The sequence below is a fragment of the Cephus cinctus genome, unplaced genomic scaffold (assembly GCF_000341935.2).
Source record: "Cephus cinctus unplaced genomic scaffold, Ccin1 Ccin1_scaffold0696, whole genome shotgun sequence".
Taxonomy (NCBI): Eukaryota; Metazoa; Arthropoda; class Insecta; order Hymenoptera; family Cephidae; genus Cephus; species Cephus cinctus.
Genome location: NW_014333318.1, coordinates 287,065 through 309,210, shown reverse-complemented (window position 1 = coordinate 309,210; position 22,146 = coordinate 287,065). Strand labels below are relative to the sequence as shown.

Genomic DNA, 22,146 nt, shown 5'->3' with positions numbered 1-22,146 from the left:
GATGATCCGATCAGATTTTTTTTCGTAATCTGTCATGAGATACATTTTTTTGTATACCTAATACGACGTATTCAATAAATTACTTGTCTACTTACAAGAGACCGTCCAGAATTGTTATATGATTTCACTATTATTTTCATTCCATAAATGTACAATGTGACTCATAAGTCTTATCTCTCGTGTTCAAAACATAATTATATCTTGTATAAACATAATAATAATGCCAATACCTATACAACCTGGACGTCTCTACATATATTCATTTTCTAATCTAAACTTCAATCCGTTTCTAAGGTAACTCCATGGAACAAGATGCATTACGAAATTCGTTCAAATCGCAGAATCCATCTGAAACAAGTGTTTGTTCTGTCGAGGAGAACAAGTGTCAGATAAAGACGGAATAGAGACCATCATCATGGGAGATACTCGGTTGAGAATATATAAAGGCAAGATGGATTCCCCAGAGACCCTTTTAAGGCAAGACCTGCCATGAACTTTAGGAGAGTCCTTGTCGGCTCGAAGACGACATTGTGTTGATCTTTGACAACAACGGCGCCTCGAATTCGTGCCGCGGAAATAGAAGGAAGATGAGTTATCGATAGGAGATTCCAACATCCTTGTATTGTATGTTAAACTCAGGGTCATGCATATGCGTGGCTCATTTGAATGTACAAACGCGACATCTCTAAATTGGATGAAATCTCAGAACGATCTGAAAAACGGCCTTACTTCTGTTCGTCAACGAAAAAAAAAAGGTAAAATAAATACAAAGTCCAGGTAATTTAATGGGATAAAAAATAAATTATTTTATAAAAATTTAACTCGTACAAAATTAAACTTCTACGAACGGTCTTTTGACATTTATTTAATGGAATCTGTTTTTTTTTTGTATTTTTGTTTAATAATATGGTTTGCTGGAACGTGGATAATGACGCCCAATTGTCTTGCAAGAATGTAGAAAAGAGGCTCGCAGGACTCCTCTGTCATTAGCAGCAAACCGCTCTGCAACGCTGTTTACTCCATGCTGCCGCGGCACTGACGTAAACAAAGAAATTAAAGGTGTACTAAATTGTTAGGTGAAGTTTGCGGAAGAGATTCAGTATGCGTAACCAATTAGTTATGTACAAGTACATACATTATATGGCGATGATAATTATTACCGTCCTACTCAGCATGGCCCATCGTGAACGTAAGTCAGATCTGTAAAAATAGTGATTTAAAATTTTTAGCTATCTCATTGACTTTCGTGAAGGATAGACACAGCTACATGAAGAAACAATTGGACATGTAGTCAGAAGACGGGGGAAAACCCAGAAATATTGCGCATTAGTCGAGATCATCTATAACAATTATAGATCCCACAAATTATTCAGACGTGAGTTTGACGCAAAAAATACATACTCTATTAAATAGACAAAAAATTCACTGAACGTGTATCGCCCATAAAATTGATCACGTAACCTGATGAAATTTCTGCGCAAAAGATTTCTTTGGCAACAGCGATGAAGGATAAGCATGTAGAAATTTTATAATCTTCACGTTGAATGACCATTGAACATATAGATAAATGAAAAATAAGGTTAACGACATAGTCAGAAAAATTTTACATTAAGTACAGTTAAGGTGAAAAACTATTCCGAACATTGTACCGAGACCATTAAACTTTTTTCGGAAGTAGATTGACAAGACGGATATTGTAAAATGGAATAGAAGATAATATGGAGTATGATGGGTCACCGTTTACTCGGTGTAACGTGCAAATAATTGACTTACCTGACTTCAAGCTTCTCTTTACACACCAGAGAGCTTGTGGGCTAATATAAGAAAAGCCATCACTCCCGCAAACCGCATTTTGCGAATTCACTTCTGTTGCGGCTCCGCAAGGATTGTCATCCGGTCCAGTGCATGGGCCCTCGTGGACGTCTGATAGATCTGATAATAAGAAAAGAAAATACAAAATATTACAATACTTCATTTCTGTACACTCAATTCCTATTTAATTATTCAGCATTACTGACATTTATTGTAGTAACTGTTGCAGATTAAATGGTAAATGCTCTGGTAAGTGTGGCCATCATTGCCACAGACTTGATCGTCAGCAGTAAAATCATTATTGGTCAAAGTCCCATTAACATAAGTGTCATTTTTGTGCGCAGTAACACAAGCCTCCATAGTATCCGTATTGCATTCACCGTTAAAAATAACCTCTAAATCTGCGTGAAAAAAAATGTTGAATTTTCACTAAAATATCGATACTACCGATATAACCAAAAAGTGCAGAATACCGTATTATTCGCTTACCTGACCTATAACACAAAAATATGAATGGGTTAGGATAAGTTACCAAATCAGAACCACAAACTGGATTCCACTCGTATCTCTGACGTGCAATACTGCAAACAGTTTTACCAGCGCCGTACATACTGTAAACGTGACTTACTGTGCAGCCGCTGTCATGCAAGATTTTTATTGCTACAAGAAAATAACCAGTAAAAATAACGTAGACTACAAAGAAGCGTAATGTTTATTCAACATCAACAAACTGTCACTTACATGCATTGTACTTTTGTAGACATTTCACTTGAGCTTCGTTCAAATAGGTGAGTCCATTGCTGGCGCATACTCTATTTTGTCCATCGATATTAATTCCATTTCTGGCACAATAATCCACAGTCGTACATTCACCGTTCGATATGACAGTCACGTCTTGAAACGAAGCATTATTTAAATAATTGAATCAATTCTTATCTCAGTTTATTTAGTCGAGGCAATTATTAGACGCGCATGAATCACGGCATCCCGTTACACAGATGTTGCATAAAGGCAAACGGTTGCATATGTTCAGGCGCAAAGGTATTTCTTACTAAAATGTAACAATGTACTAGTGACAAACTGAGTACGTACTTGCTGATTCTCTGTAATTGTTACACAACAAAACTTGATAATTGCTGTAGGTATTAGAGTCGGATCCGCATACGGGATCGTAAATTGGATCCAGTATGCAGTTCACATCACCGCTCGAGCATGGTCCAAGATGCATTGTAGCAACTAAAAAAAATGATTGAGTTGATGTTGTAATTACGTAATAGTATTATTATTTTTCTACTTATTCGACATAACTTACTATTGGTTAAATTTTTATAATTAACGCAATCTAAATATACCCAGTTCGGATACGTTACTGCATCAGTTCCACATATTTCGCCTCCGTGGATACTTGAATCGTTGTAAATCGTACAATCCTCGTAAAGAGTATCTTCATTGGCTGTCTGTGAGAGTACTTTTTTGGAATATAATATTGATACTGAAACACAATTTACATTTATGTTGTATTGACTATTGCAATAGGATCATGACGAGGGGCTATTTAAAATATAGTGAAAGGCACTATTGTTACCAATTAGAATAATGATCGCCATCCAATTCATAGTGTCAAAGACCCACGAAATTCCTTGACGCTGTTAAATTATATGCTACTTTCATCAGAATGCCGATGTGCGGTGACATATATACGTGCAATAATGAATATTTATCTTATCTGTCAATCGTGATGTTTAAAATATGTCATTTGATAACTCTGCCTTTACTGGTTTATACGTGATTTACATTCGTTATTACATGCCCAAAGCAACGATTTAATGCTACGTAGTCAGAAACGTGTCATTATCATCTCTTGATAATGTTTACACTCAAATGTCTACACGTGTTGAATTCAATAATAATTCAGGAACGTTCTCATTCATAATATAATAATTTCACGCTCGTGAACGCTCCAAAAATTTAACGGCTTATTTATGCTATATAAATTTGAAAACAGATCAGCAAAATTTCTTTAGAAATACATAAAATTTAATTGAAAACAAGGATAGGTTTTTCTTTAATTTCAAATAAACCGCCATAATATTTCTAGATCGCGCTACTTGAGGCTGCTCTATTGGTTATGTAGCGCGCCTTTCTAACCAACAGAAACAGCAATTCATTTCACTTTTTTAGTTATAGGAGTTTATTTATTAGTAAACTTTATCTCAATATATTGCATGGGTCCAGTTATTATAATAAGGATTCATGATTATCTGTAATATTTTAGCGAACTCTGAAAACTTCGTGTAATTGCTTAAATATTGCCTCTTTCATTAGATGCGCGCGCCATATTCGCGTGAGCCATCAGCCACGTCCTAACTTGATGGGCAGCGGTATCTTGTTTAGGTCGACTTTTCTCTCGTTTTCATTAAAGTTTTTAACCACGTCAGTGAAGATCAGTGCCGAAATAGTGCAAAATGGTATGTGCTTTAAATCAAGCTTTTGCGTTTAAATATTTAATCTTTGAATAAATTAAACCGAAAACATAATATGTGGGTTTTATGGAACGTGACAATCTTACTCCGGCACGTCAAAACTTTGATGGGACCATATTTCTTGGAGTCCGATCATCATAAAGTTTAAAAGCACTTCGTGTTTAGTTAAAAATCATAAATAATTGATGTTGCTATACTATGATATACTTCGGGATTTTCTTATGATTATTGGTGATAATAACATATGCGTTTACATGTATTTAATTTAATGTAATACAATATAATATATCTTTATGGATATAACACATGTTTTACTCTTTAATTGTATAGCATCTATATATTTTATAATTTATTCAAGGATAAGAAAAAAAGAGTAATGTTTTGTACTTATAGCTAGTGCTGTCCTGTTGCTCAAAATATTTGTACTGCAGTTGTGTGAGCCAGGTGATTTAAATTTATGCTACTTTTACAGCCACTGAGACTGGATATTAAACGTAAATTGACTGCAAGGTCAGACAGAGTCAAGAGTGTCGATCTTCATCCAACAGAACCATGGATGCTCTGTTCACTGTACCAGGGCAATGTGAATATTTGGAATCACGAAACACAAACTCTAGTAAAAACTTTCGAAGTATGCGATCTACCAGTAAGAGCAGCCAAGTTTGTACCTCGCAAAAATTGGGTGGTCACTGGCTCAGATGATATGCAAGTCAGAGTATTCAATTATAATACACTAGAACGTGTCCACTCCTTTGAAGCACACAGTGACTATGTTCGATGTATTGCTGTACATCCGACGCAACCATTCATTCTTACTAGTAGTGGTTCGTATAAACCTTTCTATTTGACTTATATTATAGAAGAGATTTAGCACTATCTCACTACATTATTTCATTTTACAGATGACATGTTGATAAAACTATGGAATTGGGAAAAGTCATGGCTCGGTCAACAAGTATTCGAAGGCCACACACATTATGTCATGCAAGTAGTATTTAATCCAAAAGATAATAATACATTTGCAAGTGCTTCCCTTGATCGAACAGTAAAAGTATGGCAACTTGGATCATCCACTGCAAATTTCACACTTGAAGGTCATGAGAAAGGAGTAAACTGTGTAGATTACTACCATGGTGGAGATAAACCGTACTTGATATCAGGAGCAGATGACAAATACGTGAAGATATGGGATTATCAAAATAAAACATGTGTTCAAACACTGGAGGGACACACGCAAAATATTTCCGCAGTGTCATTCCATCCAGAGCTGCCAATTGTCTTGACAGGTTCTGAAGACGGTACCGTAAGGATCTGGCATGCCGGTACCTATCGATTAGAGTCTTCCTTGAACTATGGCTTCGAAAGGGTCTGGACAATTGCCTGTAAGCGTGGTTCGAACAACGTGGCCATCGGTTACGATGAAGGTAGCGTTATGGTTAAAGTTGGCAGAGAAGAACCAGCTGTTTCTATGGATTCCATGGGTGGAAAGATTGTATGGGCCCGACACAGCGAGATCCAACAAGTTAATCTAAAAGCGCTAGGTGAAGAAGCGCAAGATGGCGAGAGGTTACCTCTCACTGTAAAGGATATGGGCGCTTGTGAAATCTATCCACAAACCATTCAGCACAATCCTAATGGAAGGTTTTTAGTTGTCTGTGGAGATGGGGAGTATATCATATACACAGCTATGGCGCTCAGAAACAAGGCATTCGGTCAGGCTTCAGAATTCGTATGGGCTGCAGATTCTAGTCAGTACGCTGTCAGAGAGAGCACTACGACAGTAAAAGTGTTCAAGAACTTTAAGGAGAAGAAAAGTTTCAAGCCTGACTTTGGTGCAGATGGTAAGATTTCAAACCAGAAAACACTAAAATATATTATAATGTTACGTAACAAGTCTTTTACATTCTAGGTATATTCGGTGGCTTTATGTTGGGTGTATCATCTGGCTCCGGTCTGTCTTTCTTTGACTGGGATACTCTGAAACTCGTTCGCCGCATTGACATTCAGCCAACACACGTTTATTGGGCAGAAAATGCATGCCTTGTGGCGTTGGCTACAGCAGATCAATATTTTATTTTGAAGTATCACGCGGACACAGTTGCAAATGCTGCAGAGAATGCTGAAGACATTGAAGACGCATTTGAGGTAATTGTCATAATCCAATATTTCATCGAAGTATCATTATCTAAGCGTTGTATTTTTCCCCAAAGATCCTTATTGAGTTTGACGATATCACAAAATTTTTGTAGATGGTAGCAGAAATGAGCGAAGTCGTGAAGACCGGTCTTTGGGTCGGTGACTGTTTCATTTACACCAACAGTGTTAACCGAATAAACTACTTCGTTGGTGGTGAAATAGTGACTGTCTCCCATTTGGACAGACCAATGTATTTACTGGGTTATGTACCAAGGGACAATAGACTCTATCTTTGTGACAAAGAACTCTCAGTAGTCTCCTACTCACTCCTTCTCTCAGTTTTGGAGTATCAGACGGCCGTTATGAGGAAAGATTTCGAGACAGCTGACCGAGTGCTGCCAACCGTACCGAAAGAACATCGTACCAGAGTCGCCCACTTCTTGGAGAAACAAGTAAGTTGATTTAGATAAAGGTTGACGACAATAGCTGAGACTCATGTCCACCATCTTTTAAATAGGGCTTCAAGGAACAAGCATTAGCTGTCTCGACGGATCCTGAGCATAGATTCGAATTGGCCCTGGCTCTAGGAGATCTGAAGACTGCCCATTCTCTAGCAAAAGAAGCAAACAGCCAACAAAAATGGCGTCAGTTGGCGACACTTGCAACACAAAAAGGAAAATTACGTTTGACTCAAGAATGCCTGCACCAGGCCCAAGACTTCGGTGGTTTGTTGCTTCTCGCTACCAGCACCGGCAATGCGAAGATGATCGAGAAGCTGAGTGCAGATGCAGACGAATCTGGCAAGAACAATATTTCCTTCTTGTCAAACTTCCTTCTTGGCGACGTGGACACGTGTCTGGATATTCTGATAAAAACTGACAGAATCCCAGAAGCTGCTTTCTTTGCCCAGGCATATGTCCCCAGCAAAATATCCTCCATAGTGAAATTGTGGAGAGAAAAGTTGTCAGCCGTCAGCGAGAAAGCTGGACAGAGTCTGGCCGATCCTGAGCAGTATGAAAATCTGTTTCCTGGCTACAGAGAAGCCCTTAAGGTTGAGCAGTTTCTTAGACAAGAAAACAGGAAGAAAATACCAGCATCAGCTTACCCCACTGTCAAGGTAAGAAAAAAATGTGCATCTCTTCTTTCTTGGCAATTAAAAAAAAATACAATCAATTCAACCACTCAGGAACAATGACTTAACACACGTGTATGAGCGCCATATACAATTACGCATACAGTACATATAAGTGATTAGGTACCGTGAATAAAATTATCAAGTATTTAGAACAATGTTCATTAATTAATTAAATATAAACAGTTTAATCGCCAACTGTACAACTCTCAACATAATACAAACCACCAGAATTTTTAAGACAGTTTATACTCCTCACGAATTCTACAGAAATTTATTGTTGAGAATACCCAAGAGTAATATCTCTACCCACAAGCTGATCTCTGCTGCTAGCATTCTATTCTCATGAACATCGAAACTTATGTCTTGCGTCAGATCGAGGGCAGTATATTCTCATAAATTTTTCTTACCTATTTACTCAACACCATGAACCAGGCTCGAAATAAAGGCCGAGTTCAGAGTGCCAACATCATGACACGTTGAACAAATCGTATCCAATAAATCTCAGGACGGACTTGGCTCTGAAAACGATTAGTCAACCATATCATAGATCTTCATCCAGCCAAGTTCCATCGGACACCACAAATTCAGTAGGTGGTAGCATACTGCAGGGAATACCAAAAATAAATAAAGAAATAAATCGACGCTTTATTTTCTAGCTTTCAACGATTTTCGCTATGGCTCAAGAGAGAAACGTGAAACCTACTGGAATCCTTGTCAGACCCCAGAACGAATTCAGCTTCTATATAAGAAATGTCGGAAATCGGTTAGGGCCTACCCAAGATGGTAGTCAAAGAGAAACAGGCAGCTAGAGCTTTATGATGATTGCGCAACAATAAATTGATATTGTATTTATGTAGTGCAAATCATCTCGGCGAGACCAATCCATTCGGTGTAGCAATCAGACTGCAATATCTGTACCTAGCCGTAATAGTAGTAACAATTTGCTAGAGCGCCAGTAAATAATATTTCAATTGGTGCTCGTAACCACATTGTAAAGGATTATATACTACCGGATCACGTATTGTTAATGATAAGCAAGTTCTTTGCACTTATCAACCGGAAGTCGCAGAAAATCGTTTAGTTCCTATTTTCTTTTCCAGAGCGCCACTGTCGTTCTCCATATCTGGTCCTTCGTCTCGTACCCCACTGGTCATTTGTTATTCCAGACTATCAGCTGTTTAGAAAACAATTCAGTACAAAAGATAAATAATACATGCTCACACTCACAACACGGGGACCTGTTGGCTATTCTATTACTCATTTTACAAGGAAGCAACCGAACCTCCTGCCCTTTTCTTCTGTCTCTAATTACTCTTTGTTTAACGTTGCAGCCGAACACCGAGCGTAAACCATTCGAGGAGATGATGGCTGCTGAACAGTCTGGGTCGTTCGTCTACAAGGATTCGCCGTTGCCAGGAGTTCCCCAAGACAATGGTGACGCGTCTACGTCAGACGATTTGGTGACGAACAGACTACAGGATTTAAATATTGGGACGCCAGTGGCGCCATTGCATACTGCGTCAAAAGCCTCGGTACCCGAGAAGTCAATAAAGCAAACGAGTAGCTCGCGGCCTCTGACCATGGACGATGATGATTTAGAAATGGATTTGGAGCTCGATGACAATATTGATACCTCAGTAAGTTGACGAGTTAGTGCGAAGCGATTGATTGTTAATTAATTAACAAGAAATAAGTACATAATGTTGCTCAACTTTCGAGGGCAGTGTCCTGAAAAAGGAAAATGGCCATCAAGACACATTTGAATAAGTTGTTCCTTTTGCTCTTTTGCACGCTGGCATGCCAATGTTTTCCTGAAACGGATGTAAGTTTATCATCCGGTATTGTGGCCTGCCGAACAACAATGGGCGAGTGCATTAAAACGCCATTAGCGGCAGTTGCGCGTAATAACTCTGTCACAACAGGAGCTGCGGAGCTGATTGTGAGCGCATGACTGAAACAATTTGTCCTGCGGTTGCTTTTTAGTTATAAATGTCGTTTCAATGAATTAGTAACACCCGTTAAGTCGCTACCGTGTTCGACCCTCTCGACTTGTCCCTCTTCTATATGTAATACCAGTGGCTGTGACCCTTGAACACTGACGTGAATGAAATATCGTGGATTAAGAGAGTGCGTGAAGCACGGAGAACGAGAGAACGTGAGAAGGAGAGAAAGAGCCAAGAGGCTGCAATTAGACGATGCCTTAATACCCTTAAATACATATGGGTAATTCTAGAAGGGTGTAGTATTACTAAAACACGTTGTGCCCGGCAGTAGAGAAAGGTGCACCCCATGCACAATCCTCCACGTTAGCTGTATAGTCGATACACGTTGAAGTCCATCGTGAACGCAATAGCTCGAACTTGTAATTGATAAATATAAATAATTGATTCGTATTAGAAATAATATAATAATGTAAGGGCTCGCTAGACTAAGAAGTTCAAAGTTAGCGTATCGATACCTAAATTTTTTTTAATGCTTGAAAATAGTGGAAATCGATATTTTTTTTAAATTGATGACAATCGTCGCACTCTGTACAAGGCATTGCCTTCAAGTATCCGTATGATGGTTTTGCTTAATGAGGAAGCTCGAGGTAAAAGCAGGAGACGGGGCGTGACAAAACATAGAAATGGTCAGAGACCCAGAGACCCTCCTCTATGACTTGGGAGTGGATTGTTATGGCAACAAGGCTGTAAACAAAATATAGCGTGACTGCCGTCCCGTAAACAAGCCGAGGGTCTTGCAGAAGCTCGGAGAAAAATTGAGGACCGCCTCTCTTACTTTCTCTTCTCTTCCCTTTCGTTGCCTCTCTCGTACACAGCTTCCACGTTTCTTTTTTACTCTTGCTTGTATCAGTTTCATGCCGCACCCATAATGATACGCTGCTGATTTTTATGACGCATATATGCTACTATTTCGGAACACACGTATGCTGACACGTATCGTATTCCGAGTAGCAACTTCTGTAGCTACTTATAATGACCTAACAAGTAAACGATGCTGGATTTTTAAAAAATGTCCACATCAACTTTCTCTTAGCTAATTAAAAGTTCCTTTCTTCGTTTTGACGTTTCTTGGAAAAATAGAAATTTTCTAGTGAAAATAAATATCCAATTGGGGGGGAGGGGGGTATGAACCTATTTTAATCGACGTCCCGAGACAAATCGTCGATCCTCCCCACTTATTGTCTTATCGGCCATTACAATTTGATATTTCTTGTTGAAACATACAACCACTAATCTGAAACTTTTTTTTTATGCTTTCAGGGTATAAATATCGACGAGGATCTTCTGGGCGAGGAGGATTAGCGCCGTTGAGATGAATAAGTGGACGCCATTTTGGGTATCTTCATTCTGCCGTGATCATTCATTCCCGCGACGAATATTAGCAAAGTATTAAAAATAAGAAAGAAATCCTATATACACAAGAATTTATATCGCATATAAATAATCTGTATGAAAAGTTACGAGAACGCTAACATGATGAACAATGAGATTTAAATATATTGTTAATATAATATGACGAGTGTGAAGTGTCAGAGATAGGAAATAAGCTCGACGACAGTCGTGCTAAGAATCGACGAAATTTTTTTAAGCCTGAAGGATACAGCTTGCGCATGCGCACCACTGCGTCGGTAAATGTCGAGCGATGTATCCCGGGTGACTTAGTTAGTAAGCAGTTTTAAAGTGTTTTGAACACATCGTCCCGCTGTAACAGATACACCTGCCTGTTTGTAAAATAATATTTAACAGGATTACGCTGCATGTCTGTTTGGCAAACATCTTCAAGGGACTCGCACGTCTCTTCTACCGCACTTACCTACCATCTTGCTAAATCCCATCCACTGGTTCCTGCACGTCCACTAAAGACTAAGGGTTCTCAAAAAAAATGTACTAAAGTGCATAGCATATAAACTTTAAAAAAATAGAATTTTGAATAAAGGAATTGGTAGCAATGGATCATACCCGTTTTGTGAATATCACAATGGTGAATAGGTCGTGAATTGAAAAACAGTATGAAAAAAAGTGGAAATTCACGCAGCAAATAGAAGTCCGGGATATAACGGTGCTGGCTCAAGAACTAGCGAAGCAGGAAAACAGAGCAGTTAGCACGAGCAGTACGTGCTCCAGAGCGCATTGTACCCTGGCAAAATATGTTCATTAATAATGCACCAAGGAGAGGATTCGCGGGGTGCTTGCGGCATGAAGAAGGAAATGAGTGCAACACGTTAACGATGGTTACGTGTACTTGGTTTGCTTGGCGATGCAGAAAATACAAGCGACCTCTTTGAACGAACTTAAGACGTAACTCTTGGCAGAGAGCAGCTCCGTCAGCACTCTTATTCTTGAGGAGTCAAAGATGTCGGTAGGAAGATATAAAGGAGGTTTGAAGAATTTATATTATACCTCGTAGCATAGACAATGACTCACTACCTGAGCAATGACTTCATTGCTGATGCGCTCAGATTCGCTTATCAAACACAGGTGCGAACTTGAATTTAATCCAAGTGTTCAGGATGACGTGACGGTTGTATACAAAAGCCTTTGTACTATATAAAGCCTTTTCCGAAGCTATTAAAACAACACAATCCAAAGATCCAACAATTTGTATTTCTCCATTCTGAGAATCGCACGGATACCAGATAGTAAACAATCGTGGAATTTCTGGCCGTCGCTTGTATAAAGAATCATTCCGGAAGTGATGTTAAAAAAAAGGATAAACGTTGACGGACGAGAGTTGGCTGTTTAATTATACTAATTAATTGCTTAAACGGTCTCTGTCGCCATACCGCGACGTTCGATATGCTTTACGAGCGAAGTTAAAATCCGCGGGAAATATTCAAAAAGATAAAACGAATCCACGAGGACTGGCTGTCGTGAATGCGAATTTACGGGGTCGCCACGTACAAGTGGCGCGTCACTCGTCTCGAAGGAGAACCAGCCAACGAAAACGTATGGTGGTGTAACGGTCGGAGAAAATAAAATTGAGAGTAAGGCAAAGTGAGAGCGAGAGGAAAGTTTGTCTTCGTATCTCACTCTTTTCCACCCTGCACGCCCGCTCGCTCAAAAATAGAAATAGCTTCGTTGACACTCAGCTACAAATTGCCCACGTCATTGCGCGCAGCCTCGTCGACTGTGCTGAGAAAGAGATTAATAAGAGTAGCACCAGGTCCCGAGAGATCTTCCTGGTATAATTAACTGATTCTAGGTGACACCATGAGATGTGGATAGCTGACGACGAGCGAATGGCTGCTGCGTAACAACGATGCTCGACACCACCCGCGACTCCATCTTCCTCTTCCTGCTACACTCCGTTTCACCGCTTTACTCAAAGTATGTTTTTTTAATCACAGCTATCACGGCGTTTAAATAGTGCACTCGATTTTGGTTAACTTTTAGGGTTACCTGACTGTTCTCGTGTAGTCTGCTAGGAATCAGATGGATCGTTCTACTAATAGTTGCTTGTGTTACGCGAAAGAGACCTCTGATGTCGACAATTTTATAGCCGGTATTAGTCCGACTATTTTCTGTCCACTCGGGTGAGACAAACTGTGCATCATTCTGATCGAGGCTGCGTCGTTTTATGATTTCGAAACATTGAATAGTGTCATTCTGACCTCAGTTGTCGTTATGACAGCCAGCTGACAGCTTCCGAAACATAACCTCCACTCAGGCCATTCATCATATCTGAATAGCCACTGATATTAGGTAACTAGCATTTAATGTATGATTTCCTTTTCGCCCTAAAACTCCTAAATACAAGACTCTGCACCAGACGCATCGTAGAATCAATCATTGATACTTAATATGTCAAAAATTCAGAGTAACCTATTAACCTACAGACAATCCGAACAGATTGTCATTCAGAACGAATTTACGTGGCGTTGATCCATGACCTTTTCACTCAAGGGAAGTCTTAATCGTCGCTTCTAACGTCCCAGTGCTCAATTTCAATTCCAAACATACCCGGTACGATGCCAATTCTCCAGGGATGCCCGAGAGCCAATTGCCATTAACACCTCTAAACCCAAAAAGGGCTAAGAAATAGGAAAAAAATAAGAAACAGGGAAGATTTTAACTAAAGAAAGTAAAAGAAAATACTCGAATGGATCTCTCGACGATGTCTTCGGTGCGAGTCAGGCGCACGTGTGGAATCCCGTGGCTGCTAATAGTCGCCTAAACGGTCGGCACGCCTGCTTTGCCTGTCGCTATACGTCACCTCCGCCTTCTACCCCTTGACACGCACCGTTTTCCACATATGCAGACGTGAACGTGCATGTTCACTCAAGTAACACACATGCCTGTCGACCATCCGGAATAAGCCAGCACGTTCTGATGACACCGCGGATTGGAGTCTTTTCGGTTGCCGAAGAAACTGGGATTATGGTTAGTTTTTGTGTACAATATTTTTTAATATTTAAGTAAATAATAATATTTGAATGCATGAATTATTTTCAGTTGCGAAATAACTTCACTTTGTCATCATCCTAGACATTGAATTGTTTTAGACACAAGACACCAGTCAGCTGTCGAGCGTCAGTCAGCGCTTCGTGCTTCACCTTCGCTTCTTCGCTCCTCTTCCCTCTTCGTCAACCTCCATCTGTCCGTCCTCTTCCACTTCATGAAGATCACTCGAGTCTCTTACGTACGTTCCTTGTTCTAATTTTAATTCCTTACGACCACCGTACAATAATCCCTCGTCTTATTATAGATCATTTATAACAGTTATCATCGAAGGAGACAATTCAATTTGAATACAATGACAGTGGAATTAATAGTACGCTCCTTTGTCGTCCTTTTAACACTGATTATTTTCAGTTTACATAGTGTCGGTACTATAAGGCTTTCTTTTTTTTTAGGATCTGTCTGGGAGGAATCGACGACAGGCTGTAAACGGCATAAATCTTTTCAACTCCTGAAAGAGAGCTCAATGTAAATGGAGGATTGAGCTCGAGAGAAAGAGAGAGAGAGGAAGGAGAAAGGAATAAAAAAGAATGATGAGGACTGTCCGTTAAGTGTTTGGCGGGCATTTAATGGGCTTACCAAGAGTTTACTTTTTGACTTGGATATGGCTATGGGGATGGACGTGAAGATTAACGTGTATATTTGTGCAGGGCTCGACTATCTTATGTTTATGTTGAGAGTGGTGCGCTTATCAAACAATTAGAGGAAATTCGGAAATAACATTCTGAGAAAACGTCCCCAACGAATCCTGCTGGAGGAGTGCATTCTCTTTCTTGAAGGAATTCGTTATTACTGCTGTTTGTGTGTCCTGCGTTTTTAGGAAACCATCACTCATAAGTGCACGTCTACCATGGGCTGCAGTTACACTTCATGGAAATGCACTATGAATTACGTTCTCGTTATCAGAAGCAAAAGGATTCTTTTATCTGGTTTGATTATCTATCCGCTCGTATGTTATCTGACGGGTACAAGGAATTCTATGGATAAGTAATACTTCCTGATATTAGCTTAAGGATAAGAGTTTCAATCAAATTTGGTAAGAGTTTTGGTTTACTGTGTATCTTATGTCCGACGATTTTTTTCAGAAGAATCACATATTTTTTTGATCAACTCTCAACCCTCATGAGTGATTTTTATATGAAGTATCTACCTTTATCTCAAGTAGTCTCTCAGATGCCACATGACTGGATAAGGGGTAATGATTGTTTCTCCTATTGATTATCAAAGGGGATAAAAAAGAGTGATACATGGCTTCTTTGGTTTGTATATACAAGAGGAAGATGAAGCAATAAATTATCATTCAATCAAATTAATTCACAAAGGAAATTCATTCTCTATGAAAAATAATATAGAGCTTCGTCAATTTATCTTTCATTTCTGATATTGTTTCATAGTCAACACTGTTCGTCCTGCACCATTACCTAGTTTACCTGTTCAGACCAATCAATCAGATTTCAGACAAAGGAATACTCATAAATTTCTTAAATCACATTGATATCAGTACAATTTGAGAGTCACTGAATGTTCCTACGTGGGTGGAGCTTTGGCAACGAGACCTACTCCCTTCCACAGGTTCCTCCCTGATCCCCCTGGTACATTCATATATACTCTCACATATTTTCATGTACTCTTATACACTGTTTCATATTCTCTGATCCCCTCCACTAATTATTCACCAGCAACTCAATTTGATTCATCACCATCTCAAGACACAATTCTCATTTCTCTCATTCAACGATTTCTATCATCTAACCGAATAACGTTCTAATAAATATATTTACTAAAGCTCAAGCAAAATCCTTAAAACTTTATCGTAGTGCAAGAATACGTGCTCAATCGTGTACCACTTTCTTTGAAGGTGGAACAAGCTGCAATCGCATGTCCGATGCATGATTTATCGTCAGGCTTAACGCAGTCTGGCTTCTTGGACCAACAGTAGCTATACTACAATTATACTCTAGAATATCTTAGGTTATATAAAAATATAAAGTCAATTATGGAAAAATTCTTGTTTTACAGGTCCAAATTTCTTGGGCCACCGTTAACTATGAAGAATCGTGTTTCCATAAGACGTTCTTACGTATCTCTGTACGTCCTCAACTGACGGGAACATAGAAATGGAATATTATAACAACATTTTTGCGCATGTCAAGCTTTTTTACTGTCCCATGCGTGTAATGTGACGGCGCTATTGGCGGATGCCGTGCGTCTCGACGCAAGCGTCGCGTTAACGCAGGAAGCCTGGCACTCCTCGTTTATCGTGGATATAAACTTTACGACTCCGCGTGTTTGCTAAACACGCTTTTACTAACATTCACGCCCATTGGTCCCGCCATGGCAGGTCCCATTCGCGTAGCAAATGATAGGCGGAGCTTGGAGATTTGATTTTCCGGTTTGCCACGCGAGTTGCCTGTCCTAGGTACTAGACTGCGGCTTCCGGGAGAGCAGTTTCCGCCATTTTATATTTCACTATACTATATTACTCTGTATCTATAATCCACACAGTGCTATTGAGCCATGTAAGTAATTCATTACAATAATTATCATCAGATCAAAGCGGGATAAAGAGCAAAGGATAACACCGTCAGTTGACGATAAATAACTGAAATTTATTCGATACCCTTATCACTATCTTTATCATTGTATTACACGTGTTTGTTTTGTGTGTGTTTATGATACGTGTATAGTGTTTGCGAGTAGCTGCCTAATTGCATGATTCTCACAGTGCAGCCAAGTCGAGAAATACAATTAGAAAAAAAAAATAGTAACATTCTGTCCGTTATCGATTATTCGTTTAAATCGTCGCGTTGTTTTTATTTGTTTATACGGAATTTATCTTGCCGTAAGATTTATTGAACAATTAACTTAACCATAAACTTAACGTACTTGTAATGTGTCAACTTTTCTTAAAGATATATATATACATTGATGTTACTGACAATACAATGATTATCTATGTTTCGCATACGCGAATAAAGGTGCGTTCACACAGTACTAGGGAGTTCGATGTCTTCCTTTTAAGTAGACACTCTCATTCTTGTAACGTAAGATTCTTCGAGCACTTAGGTATAAAGATTTTTTTTCACTTTCATATCCCATGCATACGCTTTAAAGGAATCGCAACATTTTTTGAGAATTATTTCGTTTTATTATTATTATTATTCTTGCTTGTGTAATCATAACGCGCTTTATTTCTTGACCTGCGAATCCCATGCTCGGGACAAGGCCATTACAAATCAGCATGGAGATTCGAAGGGAACGGATCGAATACTGTCTAACAGTCAAACAATACATTCCAATGTAAAAACCCATGGGGTCTTTTTTAAATGACTATTATTGTTTATTATCTCAATTTTATTTTGATTTTCCATAAGCGTAACCCTATATCAGTTTGATAGTCATTTGGATAAAGTGAATTCGATTGATACTTCGGAATAATTCACTAGTTATGTATATACGGTTATTCACGGGAAACGCACCATCTGAAGTTGGTTCTAGTACACAGAAAAATCAAATGAAGAGGCTAACTTCAGGCGGCACGTTTATTACGAATAATTCTGTACATAAGCAACTCTCAATCGAATAGAACGATCTAATAGGGTCTCGTAGTCGTAACTGATTGAAATAATATTTTGAGATTCAGGGAAGTCCTGAGATAAGGCTTAGAGCGCATATAATTAATCGTCAACGAATCGATTACGTTGTCCGATGGATAATAAAAGCTTATCGATTGTAAAAGTTTCATCTGCAGGAGTTGACTCCCGTGGACTTGTGAATCCGGAAAGCAACAGAATCATCATCAGGAGTCCTTACTTAGGAAACCGTCCTGTTCCAAGAAGTAAAAGTGTTCCGATAAGAATTGATCCATAATCGGGATGCTGAGTGAAATCAAAATGGTGGATGGTGATGGTAACGTCGGTAGAAGCTTGACGAAGTTCACAGGGAATACTTGGAAAGGGATTGAAAGTCGACGCCTGGAAAACCCGTCGAAGAGACGCTGGAGGTCGTCGAGGGTCTTACCATGATGGAGCTAACCGTCCCGACGCCACCGGACGTCATCGTGTTACTACCAGGCTCCTCTTTGACGCTCACTGTTATAACAAAAAGGGACGAATGAAGAAAACATCTAAAATATACAAGTAATACGTTCTAATAATTTCTCTTATATTTCATATGTATTAATTAAAGGTGCCAATCGGCACGCAATTATCCGCCGTCGCGACGCGGGTGAATGGGCGTCGCGCCGTGACGTTCTTATTGATTTGAATTATTCACGGCGATCGATCTTAGGTCTCGATCTTGATTTCTGAACACGGGACTCGCACTGCATAATATATAGGTATTACTTCTCTCCATCTCGTGACATGTAATTCCGCTTTCTTTTAATTTCGACAAGGACAGGATTCTCAGACAAAATACTGATTTACTGAAGCAAAGTGCGAGTAAGACAAAAAGAAAATGGATAAATGAAAAAAAAAAAAAATGTAAAATCACAAAGTCTAAGAGAAAAAAAAGAAATTTTACCCACCGTCGGACCAATATGAGTATCTCGGCATGGTGTCAGACAACATGGCGGAATCGTGTCTCCTTCCGCAAGCTTGAAAGCTGCTACTGAACGCACCGCCGCCTACAGAGCTTGGAGAACTCGTAGGGCCACCTGGAATGTCCAGGTAGTTGCCTTGAGAAGCTTTGTCATATCGTCGATTGTCATTTTGATAAGGAAAGCCTGTCCTCGGGATCAGATAAAGTACTCACCTAGCGAGGTGCTGAGTTGACTGTAGCCGTTCATGGTCGAAATCTGCATAGACTGCACTGGTTGCAGCTGTGGCTGAAGCTGCAACATACGATACGGCGCCTGAGTTGCGAGAAGAGAAGTGCAAGCTTGTATAGGGGATATTTAAAAATTCGAAGACTCTCGACGAGTCGAAAGTCTTCCTAGGAACAAGTTCAACTAATTACATTGAGATTGGCCTGGCAGGGACTGTACGGTAGCTGCGACTGCTGAAGACTCCAAGCTGGACTGCAATAAGAGCATAGAATAAGTAAATAAAGAGAACAACAATATCTTTAACATCCACCGAGCGTACAATTAATTCCAAATAAAATGGTTACCTTGACTCGTATCTATTGTAAGCGTGAGGATAAGACGGCGGCGGCGGCGCAAAGAGATTCCTCGTAGCTCCAAGATGAACGTGAGGCGACGGAAAGGCGTCGCTGAACAACGTTTTGTGATAAGGCGTCGTTCTGTAGGAACGTTTCATGCGTCTCCGTCTTCTATAATTTCCATTCTCGAACATGTTGTTGTGTCGAGGATCTGTAAGGTTCGTTGAAAACGTATAAAAAGTCAGTCCATCCTTTTCTAGAACATTCCATCGAGACCGGGGATTCCCCAACAGTTACCTACCGAGCGTCCAGTAGTTCCCCTTGCGGTCGGCACCGCCCTCTCGCGGAATCTTGACGAAGCACTCGTTAAGCGAAAGATTGTGACGTATCGAGTTTTGCCAGCCCTTCTTGTTCTTCTCGAAGTAAGGAAACTTCTCGGTGATGTACGCGTAGATCTCGCTAAGGGTGGCGCGCTTTTCCGCACTCTGCTCGATAGCCATGGCGATCAGGGCGACGTAGCTGAACGGCGGCTTCGTCGCCGTTGAAGAGGTCGGATTGTTAGTCGAGCCAATTACAGCTACGGTGGTCTCCGTCGTGGCGGTAGGCGTCGAAGGTGCGCTGGACGTGGAGACGCTACCGTTCGTCGCGATCTGCAGGGTATCCGGTGTCGAGGAACCCTTTGGCTCCTCCAAGGGATGATGACCCACGTGGGATGAACTCGTAGAGTGAATCAGGGGTGGCACTTTGCTGGATGTGTGATTATTGTCATAATGCGATGACGTCGACATGTGATGATACTGTCTCTTCCGGTTGACGCTCCTAACCGAAGAGTTCAGTTCCTTGACGGGCGTGCTCATGCAATCGGTTGGTAACTCCGAGCTGAAGTTGTTAACTGTAAAAAAAAATTATTTTTTCTCTCCTTTCAACCTGACCTACACTATAGCACGTAAACATAATTCCACTATTCTACATCTGATACCAATAAATATATATACATATATACTCAAATTACAATATAAATTATCGATCGGATAATCAGAATCGTATATCTTGATTAAAATCCAGGTAATGACGATTCTCGTGACCGATGACCAGCGACTTCGCCAGAACTGAACAATAGCGCCGATCGAGCATACGTACGGTAAAAAGTGTCACACGTGACCCCTACACGAAATAGTAGGACGGCCAGAGGGAATCAAACATGATGGTAAAAAAATGTAAAAAAAAAAAAAGGTAGGTTGGTAGCCAATGATCGTCCAGCATTCTAAGAGAACGTCAGACACCGGCAATCCTAACCTCCAATAGACACTCGGATCGATCGGCACCAATCTCGTCCCTCCCGATTGGCCCCGATTGACCCTGAGGCACATCGGCACACGAACGAACACACCGCAGCGACGTTCTCGGAATCCTCCGAAGCACAAACAGCTCGAGGACTAAGCAGAACCTGTCGTTGTTTAAGGCGATAAGGAACCCACCGAGGTCAATTTGGTAACTTTAGATTACGAATATTTCAGGCAGGGAGTCTCGAGTGCGTGCGTCCTGGCTGGAACATAACCTTCGAATAATAAGCCGAGCCTTTATTTGCATAACTGCCATTTGGTTTCTGTCACGTACGTCAGGACGAAACATTACGAAGGTGTTGAGACTCCGTAGAAACTCGAGGACCGGTGGCTCCTCTATTTATTTTCCCCTGTTATTCTTTCATAGAGTATGTCCTACGTTCGATTAAATTATTACGCAGTCTCAGCCGCCTCTCTGGCAATCCCCGCCACGCGGGAAAGAACGCCAATCGAAACGCTCGAATTCGAAATCTCGTTGATCGATAAAAAAAATTTGTTATCTTATTAAAACAGAAAAATTTTTTACATCGTACCCGTTAAACTAGACACGCTGGCTGGAGGTTGTGAAATTTTAGCGTAATTCCAAAAATACGATTAGGCCTCCGGATAAACTTAGGCGTCTTGCAAACGTACTTAGTATCGGTCAAGATAAATAAATAATAACTGATACTCGATAAATGTTATTTGATAATAATAGCGCGTGCTGACGTAATTCTTTAATGAATAAAATCTCTATCAGCCATTACTCAATTAATTCGTATCATTGCATATCCTGCTACCGTGGTACCTCGGTATAACATATCCTCGTGTAAACCCGCCTAAAGGGCAGAAAACGCAGTTGCCTGCAGCAGGCGACTAGGTACCAAGTATCGTATGGTTCGATGCTCGAGGCACGTGTAACTGGAACTGAACGTAACTGGACACCGATACCAGTTGAGTACTCCCTTGTACGTCCGATGGCAGGAAGACTAAGGGGCGAGGAGGGGAGGAAGAAAGGGAAGAGAACGGACGGAGAGAAAGATAGATAAAGGACACTGGCACGAGACTAGAATGAAAAAAAAATGTTGCATGATTAAATTAAAAAAAGATCACGATAACGTTAAGCAGTAAAAATCCGTCAAGAATAATTACGAAGTTGAGGATAATCAATTAAAAAAAAAAAAAACGGAAAGGATACTTACGAAAAAAAAAACAATTAAAAAAATTTTGGTAGAAAAATAAAACTTTTTTTTTTATAAATTCCTAATTACATTTTCTTCATAACCGAGTTAGAGTACGTTTCTTCCGATTTGACCCCGATCGACGTAACATCCAATTTATCATGGACCAATCGATAAATTCGTTATTAATTCTCGATCGATTGATTTATCGAGACAGGATCGGCAATCGAGCGAAAAATTAATCAGATGAAAAATAAATATTATGCACTATCTAGACCAAATAACTTTTATCACGATAATAACATTGTATAATCTACCGAGATCCGTTTACCGGTCACCAGGCTGATAAGCGTGATAAGAGCTAGTTGGTCCTTTTGTTTATGAGATTGACGTACAAGAGTGTATAATAAAATAAATCAGAGTCTACGAGTAATCAATAACGCTACTACGTAACGACATAGCAATGGACGTCGAACGATGACGACTCTGTTCCCCCCCCCCCCCCCCCCCCCC

General features: G+C 40.0%; 3 protein-coding genes and 1 long non-coding RNA gene across 10 annotated transcripts in view; 2 read left to right on the top strand and 2 right to left on the bottom strand.

The window, feature by feature from the left end:
• Nucleotides 1-832: 832 nt before the first annotated feature.
• On the bottom strand, nt 833-3,524 carry LOC107270013 (serine protease inhibitor dipetalogastin). Its single transcript, XM_015744609.2, has 9 exons — nt 3,398-3,524; nt 3,125-3,304; nt 2,905-3,048; nt 2,554-2,706; nt 2,302-2,472; nt 2,019-2,213; nt 1,774-1,932; nt 1,136-1,200; nt 833-1,035 (listed from the first exon to the last, which is right to left on the bottom strand). Exons 1-8 carry the CDS (start codon nt 3,426-3,428, stop codon nt 1,169-1,171), a joined length of 1,065 nt encoding a protein of 354 aa, XP_015600095.1. The 5' UTR covers nt 3,429-3,524; the 3' UTR covers nt 833-1,035; nt 1,136-1,168.
• Nucleotides 3,525-4,007: 483 nt separating this feature from the next.
• Nucleotides 4,008-11,327, top strand: LOC107270007 (coatomer subunit beta'). Its single transcript, XM_015744599.2, has 8 exons — nt 4,008-4,280; nt 4,768-5,119; nt 5,198-6,136; nt 6,205-6,440; nt 6,545-6,883; nt 6,949-7,548; nt 8,898-9,203; nt 10,830-11,327. The coding sequence occupies exons 1-8, from the start codon at nt 4,278-4,280 to the stop codon at nt 10,869-10,871; spliced, it is 2,817 nt and encodes a 938-aa protein (XP_015600085.1). The 5' UTR covers nt 4,008-4,277; the 3' UTR covers nt 10,872-11,327.
• On the top strand, nt 7,555-8,418 carry LOC107270018. Its single transcript, XR_001538215.1, has 2 exons — nt 7,555-8,153; nt 8,223-8,418. It is a non-coding gene; the product is annotated as an uncharacterized LOC107270018 (long non-coding RNA).
• A 5,288-nt stretch (nt 11,328-16,615) lies between the features above and the next one.
• Nucleotides 16,616-22,146, bottom strand: part of LOC107270107 (forkhead box protein L2) — an 18,583-nt gene continuing 13,052 nt past the window's right edge. For 2 of the 7 annotated variants that reach the window (XM_015744799.2, XM_025087479.1), the window contains exons 4-9: nt 19,432-20,022; nt 19,140-19,341; nt 18,987-19,047; nt 18,783-18,882; nt 18,556-18,714; nt 16,616-18,118 (exon numbers count right to left, since the gene is read on the bottom strand). In XM_015744799.2, coding sequence (XP_015600285.1) covers nt 17,964-18,118; nt 18,556-18,714; nt 18,783-18,882; nt 18,987-19,047; nt 19,140-19,341; nt 19,432-20,022 — 1,268 coding nt within the window. In that variant the 3' untranslated portion in view covers nt 16,616-17,963. The remainder of the gene's footprint in view (nt 18,119-18,555; nt 18,715-18,782; nt 18,883-18,986; nt 19,048-19,139; nt 19,342-19,431; nt 20,023-22,146) is intronic. The other 5 variants (XM_025087481.1, XM_015744801.2, XM_025087482.1 and 2 more) reach the window with 5 other exon arrangements.